This window comes from Pleurodeles waltl, chromosome 5 (assembly GCF_031143425.1).
Source record: "Pleurodeles waltl isolate 20211129_DDA chromosome 5, aPleWal1.hap1.20221129, whole genome shotgun sequence".
Taxonomy (NCBI): Eukaryota; Metazoa; Chordata; class Amphibia; order Caudata; family Salamandridae; genus Pleurodeles; species Pleurodeles waltl.
This window is the reverse complement of record NC_090444.1, coordinates 121,407,950-121,420,429: the sequence shown is the minus strand read 5'-3', so window position 1 is coordinate 121,420,429 and position 12,480 is coordinate 121,407,950. Positions and strand designations below refer to the sequence as shown.

Below are 12,480 nucleotides of genomic sequence, written 5' to 3'. Positions count from 1 at the left end.
TGAGGAGGTTTAGCTATTGTAACTGTTTCCCACAATGTCAAACAGATTGCAAAACACAAATCCAAGTATATTATGTAGGCCTATTTAAGAAACTATACCTCTACAATATTTAAGGTCACTATACCAAAGGCACTACATCGGGAGTCAGTACATCACAATGAACATTAAATCGAAGGCAAGTGAATATGTGAGTATTAACATAAAAAAAAAGAAAACTATGTTCTTAACCGTATTCTTAAGAAAAAAACTATATGCTACACTGTGATGGTTTCCACTGTATCATTATAGTTAGGTCAGTTTCCATAAAAAGATTTTTTTTTTTGTTTGCCAAGAAGTTTGGTTCTTTTTAGCGGAGCTTAGCAAAACTTTCCAAAAAAAAGTTCATCCACCTCAGATCCTTGTTGGAGAGTTTCACATCTATCCGTCAAGCCGGGGCGAAACAAAAGGTGGGGAGGTGTTCCTAAAATATTGAATTGTCATGTTAATTGCCTTTGGGAATTTTGGGAAGCAAACCTGAAAAAATGGCTGAATGGAATTACACCAGATTTGGCAGAAAATTAGAACTTTGCTCAAAAAGCTTGCTTTTCATTATTTGGTTTAAATCAGTTGAGCTGTTTTTAAGAAATTCGTGCCAAAACAGGGGCTCTGAGTGGTTATGAAGGGGTTAAAAAGTTAGTGATATTTGAACTGTTGGTGTACAGATATCCTCTGTTTGGCCACTTTGATTGGGACTAGTTAAATCTGATTTGCTGTCTACAACCTAAACAATATATTGTGGCGGCCATTACAGGTCTCAGGGACATGGTCCTTGCATCCTGAAAAATAATGTAAAATATACATGGGGTCAAGATGAGCACAATTTGACCACAAGAAGGTCCTTAAAGACTTAGATGTAAGTACTGATTGTAGTGTGAACAGTGGTCCTAAGAGCAAGTCACGGTGGACACCTCAGTTGTCAAGTGGTAACAGCATAGAGTTATTCCACAATTGGTATGTGGGAATCTTGAAAAATGGAAAAGGAGAGAGATGATGAAGTGGGGCAGGGGCAATCCTGGCCCGGGAAAATGTGTTGCTCTCAAGCAAATGCAATTTGATGATGAACTTAGGGTAAGGGAAGCAGGCAAAGGGGGAAACATTGTGGCTATGAACCACTCTGACTACTCTCAAGAAATATACACACAACTAAAAGATGGATTATGTTATGAAAAATGGTATGGGAATCCCATTTTTGACTTGGCTAGAAAAATGAATGGTGAATTAAAAAAATGGCACGAGGGAGGTTAAAGAAATGGCGTGAGGGAGGTTTGTTTCGTGACAAAGAATACTTAAATTTACGTGTTGATCAATTTAGTTAACCTTGCCTTTATACAGTCCCTAAAATGCACTACGACCTGCCATTTCCACTAGCTAGGCCTATCATTTCAAGTATCGGTGGGCCCACCTGGTGATTATCAGAATTTGTAGAGGTTTTCTGCAACCATTTGTGATCAATCTACCCTCCCATATGTGGGACACAAAACATATCCTCAACGCTTTTGAATGATGTGACCTGGGAGCCAGGCCATGTTGATGGTTACACTTGACATTGTATCACTTTATACAATCATCAAACATGAGACGGGGATAAAAGTACTTAGGCAGATACTTAACACCAGCCACACAAACATACTGGGACACAGGGACAAGCTGTTAGCAATGACTGAAAGTATTTTGTAGAATGTTATGTTGTTGAACAACAAATAGTTTAGATAGTTACACGGGCCTGTGATGGGTTCCTGATTTGTCCCTTCTTACGAAAACCTTTTTATGGGGTCGTTTGATGAGAGGTAGATCTGGGGTCCCCATGGTGTAGGCTGGAGTGACCAAATCATTTATTGGGAATGATTCATAGATGGCCGTTTTATGATTTGGACAGCTTTTGTCATTACATGAATACAAATGACTCAAATATGAAATTCACATACCGGTATAGTGAGGCCAATAAATGCCATCTCTTTCAGGGGAATAATGCAGGCCAAATGCATTTGTGGTGATGAACAAGAATTTCAAGAATGTCTTCGAGATATGGAAGCAAGATTTATCCAGAGGGGCTATGATATACACAGTGCTGGCTCAGCTAGAAATAAAGTTGTAAAAATAAATTGGATGGACACACTTAGTGCTAACAAACAAAACCGAGTCAAATCAAAGAAAGTATGACTGATTACTGATTACAGTTGGATTTCACATAGCTTTTGGAAATGTCTGCAGAGAAATTGGCACTTACTACAATCTGATGGAATGCTGAGCAAATATATTTCAGATAAACGGGATGTTACCTTTCCGAACAGGCAAGCCAATAAGTACTACCTTGAGCCCCAGTTACCCAAGACAGCAACAACAAATGAATTGGCAGACACAGCATACTTTAGGATTTTACCAATGTGGTCACTATAGGATGTGCAGATGGTCTTTGGACAAGGCCAAAATATTGAGATGATGAATAATTTGTAATCCATACAAAAAATAACTGTGTTACTAAGTTTGTTGCGTACGTGGTTGTATAAAAGTGCAATCACATTTATATGTGGAGCACGATTAGACCCCGGAGGGAGAGAGTTGGTGAACACATGAGGGCACTGAAATCACAAGACACTAAATACCCAGTAGCAGCTCATGCCATGAAATGTAAGGCACAAGGGCAACACAAGAACTTTACGTTTTTTGGTATTGATCATGTGGCCAGGGACCCTGAGGTGGTAATAGGGAATTGAGCTTACCTCGGCGTGAAACCAGGTGGGTTATGAAATTGCGAGCAGTAGGGAAAGGTTTAAATGTAGATCATGAACTTCAGCACTTTTTGGGGGACTGAATTTACTATTCTTCCTCTTGTAATGTGATGGCTGGGCCATTGCCTCTCCACCAATGTAACATTAAATGTAAATCTGATCATACAGGTTTGCCAATGGTCGTGTGATTGGATGGCTGGCAGATGTGGTACTGACCGTGTATTGATCTTAAGCCAATTATTAACACTGAAGTTATTAGATTTCCTCTAACTATTTAGTTGATACATTTGCTAGTGAGTGTAGAGTGCAGTTTGGAAATAATGGGGGTGATTCTAACTTTGGAGGAGTGTTAATCCGTCCCAAAAGTGACGGATATACCACCAGCCGTATTACGAGTTCCATAGGATATAATGGACTCGTAATACGGCTGGTGGTAAATCCGTCACTTTTCCGTCACTTTTGGGCCGGATTAACACTTCCTCCAAAGTTAGAATCACCCCCAATGTGTTTCTTGCGGGTTGGTGATCATTCTGTCTGACCCATATCCCATTTATTCATGTTATACGGATACAGGACAAATTGTTGGAGAAATGGAGACTACAACTGGATAAGTACTGTGGAGATCGTTAAGCGCGGTAAATATGTGATCATTTAAATTGAGGAACAAATAGAATAACCGGTATTGTGGTAAGATGGCAGGCGCCGTAGTAGGTAGACGTACTGTCCATCTTCTGTGTTTATGATGTGAAATAAAAAATGGCCCTGACCAGGGACTGCGATTTTGTTTGGTGCTGATTACGATTTCTGAAATAAGGAGCTGCACAGGCAGTTCGATTTTAGAAAAACGTATATACATGTTGCTAATTGGCAGAATAATTAACAGTCATTATAGGTGTCATATTTGGATTGAGGCATAAATTGGTAGACCGAGATGACGGAGGCAGTAATGGGAGCAGTTTAGACCATACTCTAGGTTTACGCCCATAAATAGAGGGAAAATATGGTGCTGACCAAAGAGCGCAGATTCCACGTGGTGTACTCGCCGCGGTTACTCACACACACACATGATATGATTCATAACAGCATATACTGGCAAGTGCGGGAAACTGCTTTTAAATGAGATTATTTGGTTTAATGAGACCGGCCCTTAGTGACCTTAAATCCTTTATATTCTTAATACTATTTACAGCTATTGCATATTTAATACCTAAGCTGATTAATACAGATTTGGACCGGAATTGTGACGGCTAACTTAATTTAAGAGGTATGGGCTGTCTTTATACGTTATGGTAATCAAGGGCACAGTGATGGTTTTACTTGGTTTCTGTAGTAATATGCTTTTTTTTGGTTACAACAAGTATAAGATACTTTGTGTACATTGGTTGACTTTTGATTTGGGATATATGGATTTGTTTGCACTGACTTGATTTGAATGGAGAGGCAATAGACATGTGACACAGGGGACAATGATTGTCATTTTCGAAGTTCATTTAATTGTCTGTATGCATTGTTTCATTTTACTTTGGAATGAGTTATGGTGGAGGTATAATTGTGATCCACACCACACTGGACATGGTTTTGTACACAAGTTCTAGTCGAATTAGTACCTAAAGTGAGCACTTACCAATGACTAGTAATTGTACACAGACTTTGTTTATAATAGGACTACGAATGGGTTTTCATGAATTGTTACACATTGGGTAAAATGTGGATACATACATATAGGGTCATAGGGTGATAAGATTTTGTTAGGAACATCAATTTGGTTTATGTAAAATAAAGGCTCTGTTTTGTTTTAGCCCTGAAGAAGTCGTGGGATAGACGCCCAATTGATGAAACACATGTTGGCAGTGGGCAGTGGAACAATAAAGATTGGACTAGTGACATCATAGAATTTTGTGCAATAATTTTGAAGGACTTTATATGAGTTGTGTGTGCTTAAGGATTATTTGGTGTTGTAACATCACATAGTAATTCTGTGCAGCAGGGAGTTTGGTGTCAGCGGGGCAGTGGGTGCAGGGCTGGAAGCCGTGCGCTGCGAGGGCTAGGATGCTCACAGAGGGTTGGCAATCAGCAGCTTACTTTATGTTAAAAAAACATAGAAATTAAATGGGGAAAAACAATCGTTAAAGTGCTGTTCTAATTCGTAACTGTAATATGTTACTTTACATATAAACACAAATTCACCAGTTATTGTTAGCTCAAGCAACTGTAAATTGTGACCTAAAGAAACTATTACTCATGCCCTCGCCATGCACTGCTAATTTCCTCACATATTATATCACTTATGAAATGTTCTGTGACATGACTGATACCATCAGAGCAACATCTGAAATGACATTATTGATGACAATGCTGAGCCTGGTGGGGGTGCGAGTTACAGTTACTTTAGGTCACAATTTATAGTTGCTTAAGATAATTAGCTGGTGAATTTCAGTAGTTTGTTCATTTTAACTGCAATTTTTTCTGATATTTCAAATTAAATAGAACATTCCTTTAACTTTTGTTTTTTCAGTGAATATATAATCTTTGAGATAAAATCAAAGGTTAAGGAGGAGCTAAAGAAAGGTAGTAAGTTTTTAACTTGTGTTAATAATAAAATAAAACGTAGAAAATTACAAATTCTTAAAAAAGAATGGCTATATGGTGGAGGTATATGCAGGTCTTCTAGTAATAAAAAAATAGTGTTTAAAAAAAAACAAAAAAAAAAAACGAAATTCACCAGTTATACGTAAGTGGCTGAAGTATATATAATTTGCACCGCCATAGATTTCAGATGTGATCATAGTGGTGCAAGTTTTGCTTGGGCCAGTTACATATAACTGGTGAATGTTAGTGGTTTGTTTTTACATTTTAAAACAATAGGTATTTTATTATTGTTAGAAAACCTACATATAACTCCATCTTAGCTTTTGGTTTTTTTCAGTGAATTTTTGTTTTTGTAACTGGAACAATAACCAGCAAGAAAGGTAGAAAACTGCTTGAGATTCATGACTGAAAACACAACAGCAATGTTGACAGACACCATTTTAAGTATTAGATTTGTCTGAAATTTGTTTTTAAAAAATGGGGCTCCACAGCTAGCCCTCACTCATGACCAAAAGTCATGCATAGTATACCTTGGGAATAAAATGTAATATAAAGAACACAGAAAGACACTGAAAAAATAATGGTTAAAAACTAAGTTGGGTTTCTGGCTTAAACATGCGAAACCACTGAAATTCACCATTTATGATATGCAGCACACACCATAACTCACATTGCCCGTCATGCACAAAACGCAAATGGCACTGGAAGAAAGTAATCAAGCAAGAGTTAAACATGGTGGGTGACATGAGTTATGGCCCGTGTTATTTGTGTTGCATACCCTAACTGTCGAAGTTTTTGTGGTTTCGCACATTTGATCAAGAAAAGTAACTTTGTTTTTGAAATATGTTATTTATATATATCTACATATACACACACACACAAAAAATCATCGCATACGTGCGCACATACACATATATTTGTTATATACACAGATGTGTAGAGTGTAATATGCTATTTATTACCATTGTTGAGCATGAGGACGGGCCAAGATTCCGAAGAAGCTTTAACAATGGTAATAAAAAACATATTATATTCTGCACATCTCTATTAATGGTTTATGCCCTGGTATATTTTCATGTGTGCTTGTTTTAACAAAATTTATTTAACTAAAACCTGGATGCAATTGGTTCAATTTGTGCAGTGTGGTAAAATCACATCGAAGAGATCTTGCCAGGAAAGTTGTTTTCCTTTGTAACATAATTGTTAAATGGAGTGTGTGAAGCAGTAAAAAGTGTTTTTCTCGTGTTAGGTTTGCCATACTGATGTGAATAGCTCAAATGTATACACAGACATTATTTTGGTGGGGGTGGGGTTAAAAACCAAAAGAAAGGGTTTAGAAACCAAATTAAAACATATACACACGCACACATTTATTGTACAAAAAATATTTAACATGTACCTAATGAAATTGTGATGTAATGGTTCTCCTGATACAGTGGACGCAGTGTAGTTGACTCTGCAAATTGGTGACATACTAACTTTGAAGAAATGTATTAATTCAGACCTGGAAAATGTCAATTATGTTATAGGCAATCAAAAAACAATGGATGCCTATGGTGTATTTCCTCATTAGAAGTGAGTGGAGGTTTTAGCACACTAGTAGATAATTCCTCCTTTTCTTAGTAAATGAAAACCGATTCTGATCAACATTACAAAAAAATGTGAGTTTGTTCTTTTCATCCCAGCTTTACTGCCCCTCTCTTATTGAACAAGCTCTACAGATCAGTTGACCTGAATGGGACATCAAAGACCTTACAAGATTCCAAATGAAACAGAAAGCTGCAGTACGTCAAAGTGGGTTATGTTTGGTGTTTTTTCATCGCACCAAAACTAGAAGGACAGATCAGTTTTTGTTTTTATTTTTGATAAGTAAATCGGTTGTCCACTTTTTAAACATACACACATTCCTAAAGCCAAGAGTTGGTGACCTAACTGAACAGTTGAGAAAAGTTACATTTAGTATTGCCCTACAACTAGCTAAGGAGTTCTTGCATATTCTTTTAAAACCAAGGATGAATTTTAAAATGGTCTTTTCGATTGAAATAGGAATTTACCATTGTTTCTTTCTTCTGTTTGGGCCACTTGGTGCACCAGCCACCATTAAGTGGTTGAAGGCCATGCCTGTGCTGTTTCCATCAATGTATGCAATGATAATATCATGTATCACGCTATGAGATTGAGACATGTTTGGTTACTCAATTTCTTGGCAATAAAACAGAAAATAAGTAATTTGCTACAGTTACAGCTGAGTGAGAAAGCTACACTATTTTATTATGGCAGGATGTAGTTGGAATATTTACTACCATCGTCATTTAAGAAAAAAAACTTATGCTTTCTGTATAAATGTACACATTTGCTCTTGGTAACTTTTAGGAAGTGATTGTAATTATAGTCATTTTACTCTAGAGCCTGCTACCATGAATAGCGTCAACTTTGTACTTTCATAAACGCAAATGCATTTGGCCTTTTCCTTGTGACAGCCGCTTTCTGATAGACTTCACAATTGAGTTACTTTCTGACCAAAGTAAAAGAAAAACAAAAAATGTTTAAAACGTTTGTTTCCTCCTGTATTTTTGTGTGCCTGATATTCCAGCCCATAAACACCAGTTTTTTTATCTGTCTCATTGTAGATACTGTCCTGGTGGTCCAGATTCTGATTTTGAATATTCAACGCAATCATACACAGGATATGAGGTACAGCAGTGCTTAAGGGGGCTTAAATTCTGCCTTCTTGGTGTGAAATGATGCAAGCCAGGGAATATGTTCATTTGATAACACATAGAAACAATTCTGCTTGATGAATGCTCACTTTTTACATTGGTTCTAGAAGGCACAAACCAAATATTTTTAAGAGCACATCCTTGAAGAAAGATGACTGTCTGCAACACAAATATCATGACTACTGTGAAGACTGGTGCTACATAGAGAACTGTCAGATACTCAGGAGGATTAGCCCAAGGAGTAAACAGTCTCTAAGAAAATTGGAGCATGACCACTGACTAAGTACATGCATTTTATTCAAATATATTGTTTGTACAGTTTTATTATGTGAATATCTCCCATTGATTCAGCCTACATTGGGTACACCTATTTTAGAGCAAAGACTCACTTGTGGAATAGAGGCTAATAAAGCTGCAGTCTTTTAGGCTGGGACGAAAAGAGGTAACAGGGGCATAGTGGAAGCCACAAACTGTTATATCCAAGAGGCACTTCTTTGTAGTTGCAGCATTGACCAGTTTGCACAAGTTCACTAAAGGACCAAGAGGTAGAAATAGGGGCATTGATACTTAATATGCTTTCTCCTTCTGTGTATCAAGAAACTGGACTTCAGTCACCTTCCAGATCTGGCAAGTCCAATTCAGAAGTTCCTTCCTGAAGGAGATGGAAACCCATCTCTTGAAAAGGAAGTATTTCTCTGTGTAACCTCCTGAAGGATCAGACGTCCATGGACGAGTCCTTCCTCCCACTCGTAACCCCTCCCTCTACCTTAGAATACTCCCCTTTCTGCTTTACTTGCCAAAATTGTTTAGCCTGATTACGAGTCTGGCGGTTACTAGACCTCCAAACACGTGGTGGCAGCCAGGACCACTGCTGCTGTGGTGGTCCAACCACCACATTATGACCCTGGTGGTCAAGACCGTCAGGGTACCACCGCCTCTGCCGGGATCGGTGATCCCGACGGGTTGACAGTGGGTGCAGGTCGTAATCAGCCAGTGCAGCGCTGCATGTAGCGCCGCCCTTTTGATTACGACCTGGTTCTCTGCCAGACTTTTCATGGCAGTATCACTTCCATGAAAAGGCTGGCAGAGAGCACAGGGGGCCACAGGCGGGGCCCTGTACTGCCCATGCACTTGGCATGGGCAGTGCAGGGGTCCCCCTGTGGAGTACCCTTGCAGTGTTCACTCTCTTCTGTGTAGACAGTGAGCACTGCAAGATTGTTGGTGCACCCTGCGGGCGGCATCATCATTGCTGCCGACTCGATTACAAGCCGGCGACAATGCTGCCGTCACTTTCTCGCTGGGCTGACGAGCTGAAACCCTGGTTTCGCTCATCAGCCCAGCAATAAAGTCGTAATGGGCCCGGCGGGGAGGTAGTCAGTATGGCGGCAACCTCCACGTCGGAAATCCTCTGGAAAGACTACTGGACGTGGATGACACTCCTGCTTTGGGGTACCATAGAAATCATTTGGAATCCCATCACAGTCTTCAGGATCCAGGCATCCAAAACACGTGCCCTTCCGGCCAGAAGAAAATCTGCCAGCTTCCTCCTTTCTTTAGTTGAAAAGAAGGAATAAGCCTTACCTGTAACCCCCATCTGGGGTGTTGCTTGCTCCTCTGAAGTTTCAGTGGCGTTTCCCCAGACCTCCTCTGGAGGGTAAAAAGTTTCAGAACCTGGACTGATCCTGCAGCTGAGCTTATCTTCTGGTTGGCTGACCTTTTTGAGTGAATTGAAGGCCTGCTAAGAGACTCTAAATTTGACTGGTCCAGGCAAAAACCTTAGGCGCATGGCTGACTGTGCCTTGTCCCAGTAAGCGAAAGTAGTGACAGATCTACACAGCTCCCTCAGGAAAGATTCCTCAAGGAGGCCTCCATCAGCCCCTTGGCTGGACTCCGAAGTCACTCTCTCCCAACCTTAGGTCAATTTTTAACAGAAGAGGCTTCCTATGCTGATTAAAGACAGCGCAGTTGGCACTAACAGTCAAATCGCCCACTGAACCCAATCAAACAATACCTCTGGGGTGATGATATCCCCCACAGCCTTGGCTTCAGCCATGACTCAAATTTTAAAGGGTCTGTCATGTCCAATGATTTATCCTGACTGGACTGCCAGGACTTGTTGATCACCTTTTTTATTTTGAATCCTTTTTGAATTTGGATAGAAAAGTTGCTGTTTTACCTTTGATCTCCGGAATAGTTGCTACCTTCCCATCCAAGGAAGGGTGGGGACATTCTGTCTTCAGCCAGCCTCTGACCTCTTTATCCTAAGGTCTCCTAAATCTGTGTGCCATGTACTGGTTAACTCTCTCCACCAGGACCACTGGGAGGACCTGGGGTGATAAAGATCTTCCAGCTCCAACATATCCAAATCCACAGGGGGTTCAGGAGCTGGGTTTGATAATTGTGGTCGCTTGCCATGGTGAAGATGGTTGGCATGGGCAGCTGGGGTCACGTTCCTCATCAAACGCCCTGCAGCCCCTTTTTGACACTGTGCCTACTCCAAGGTCATCCTCAATCAAGCTGGGTGAAGCCAAACAGCCTCTGCCACAGAGAGTAAGAACCTGCTGGGCAGGAATGTTTTAGAAAGTCATCTTTCAAATGCTCAAAACCATTGTGTTGATTCTTCTTGTCTGGATTGGACTTGGCTTTCATCTTCCTAGGGGTCGAAGCCAGAGCTGTAGCACACTTGTGTTCTGGGTTCTTCCCACTTTTGGGAGGGGGGTTGGGGTGGGCAGTTGTTAGAAGCAACAATTGTATCCCAGGGGCTGCAGGGCCTCCCAAACTACCCTCTGAACCGAGATGTCAAGTGTTCTCCAGGACAAAGTTATCAGGGAAGTAAAAATCTAGCACGACCTCCTCATAGGGATCCTTACCAAATAGCTTTGTCTTGATGCTCAGAGCAAGCTTAAGAAAGACCACTTAGTCGTGTGTGCTTTAGCCTTCAAGGCTTGCAACAGGAATTAGCCTGCACTCTAGTGAGAATGGATAAACGATAACCTGAAGGCACGCAATATTAAAGGTCTGAAAAGACTTAGCGAGATTTCAGCTTGTGACCCGTGGGATTACCAGGTGCTTTCACAAAGAACTGGAGAATGCTGCATACCGCGCATGTCTCCACAGACCACAGCTTTCACACTGGTCCTTTCCCTTAAAAGAGAACTGTGAGACACCAACAAATAATTCTCAGGATGCAGGGAGAGCTTGGGCTTGTCACTCCATCTGCAAAGACAAGTGTATGCCACAGATATGCGTGTACCAACTGAGAAACCTGCTGTCCTCCACCCCCAGGCAGTGGTAGGGCTGCAAGTGCAGTACATGGCCTCCCAACCAAATGTGTCGCTGTGTGGGAGGATCCAGGCACGAGAAGAGTGAAGTGATGCTTAAAAGAAGCATTAGTGGTAGTAAACACAAAACCACAGTACAATAATAATGGGGAGGAAAGGGAAAATATGTGCAGAAAAAGCCACAATATTCCCTAGAGGTATCTATCTTGCTGTCCGAATATAAAAACTGACCTTGCGATGGAAGCTGTGGCAGTTATGAGGAGTGCTAGCTCCTGATCGGTGGAGGTTTACGGCAAGCCATCATGGGATTTGGAGTTTTTTTTTTCACTACTTCTTATTGGCCATTTTGAGAATGTTATTTAAAGATGAAGCTTCTGGATACTAAGAAGGGTTGAAATAAAAGATGTTTTTGCATAACCCTTGGCTCCGGTCATTCTATAGAATTCATAGTGACTAAACAATTTGACAAGGCTAAGAGCAAGAGGGGCACCAAGTACACTAGAAGATGCATAATCACCACCCAAAAGGAAGTGACATTGGTGCCAGTGTCCAGACAAATAGTACATCATCATCACAAACATTGTTTTCAGTTGAAGAGGCCTTTTATACAGTGAGATAGACTGAAATTCCCTGATTATAAGTGCCCAAATATAAGAATTCATCAGATGCAATAATCATCTCCTACCATACACTTAGCCCTTCAAATAGGATATAAGCAGAGTTTGGTACTTTCTGCACCAAGAATCACATGTGATGTTATTTATCGAACATTTTCCATTGGTATGTATTGTCAGGTTTGACCTCCTGATATGTCCACAGGGAAAAGGTAGATATAAGAACTCTATTGTACCCTGCATTTATTGTATGCCGTAAACTCCTGACTCATATTTCTTGGCCCTGTGCTAACAAGAATATATACTGGAATTTAGACAAGCAAGAGATGCTGTTATCCTCAAAGCACTATGAGGAAAAATTAATTAGTGTGTATGAAAAATAGCAGATTGGGATTGGAAGCTGATGAAAGGGGCATTGCAAGCTCTAAAGGGATTAAACAATATACAAAGAAAGTCATGGTGAACAGACAACAGTTGTCCAACATAAAGAAAAGTAACGGTTGATTTG

At 40.3% G+C, this 12,480-nt stretch overlaps 1 protein-coding gene across 1 annotated transcript in view; it reads left to right on the top strand.

The window, feature by feature from the left end:
• ELP3 (elongator acetyltransferase complex subunit 3) overlaps nt 1-12,480 on the top strand; it is a 709,210-nt gene that overhangs the window by 33,641 nt on the left and 663,089 nt on the right. Inside the window, exon 5 of the mRNA XM_069233774.1 lies at nt 7,988-8,051. Coding sequence (XP_069089875.1) covers nt 7,988-8,051 — 64 coding nt within the window. The remainder of the gene's footprint in view (nt 1-7,987; nt 8,052-12,480) is intronic.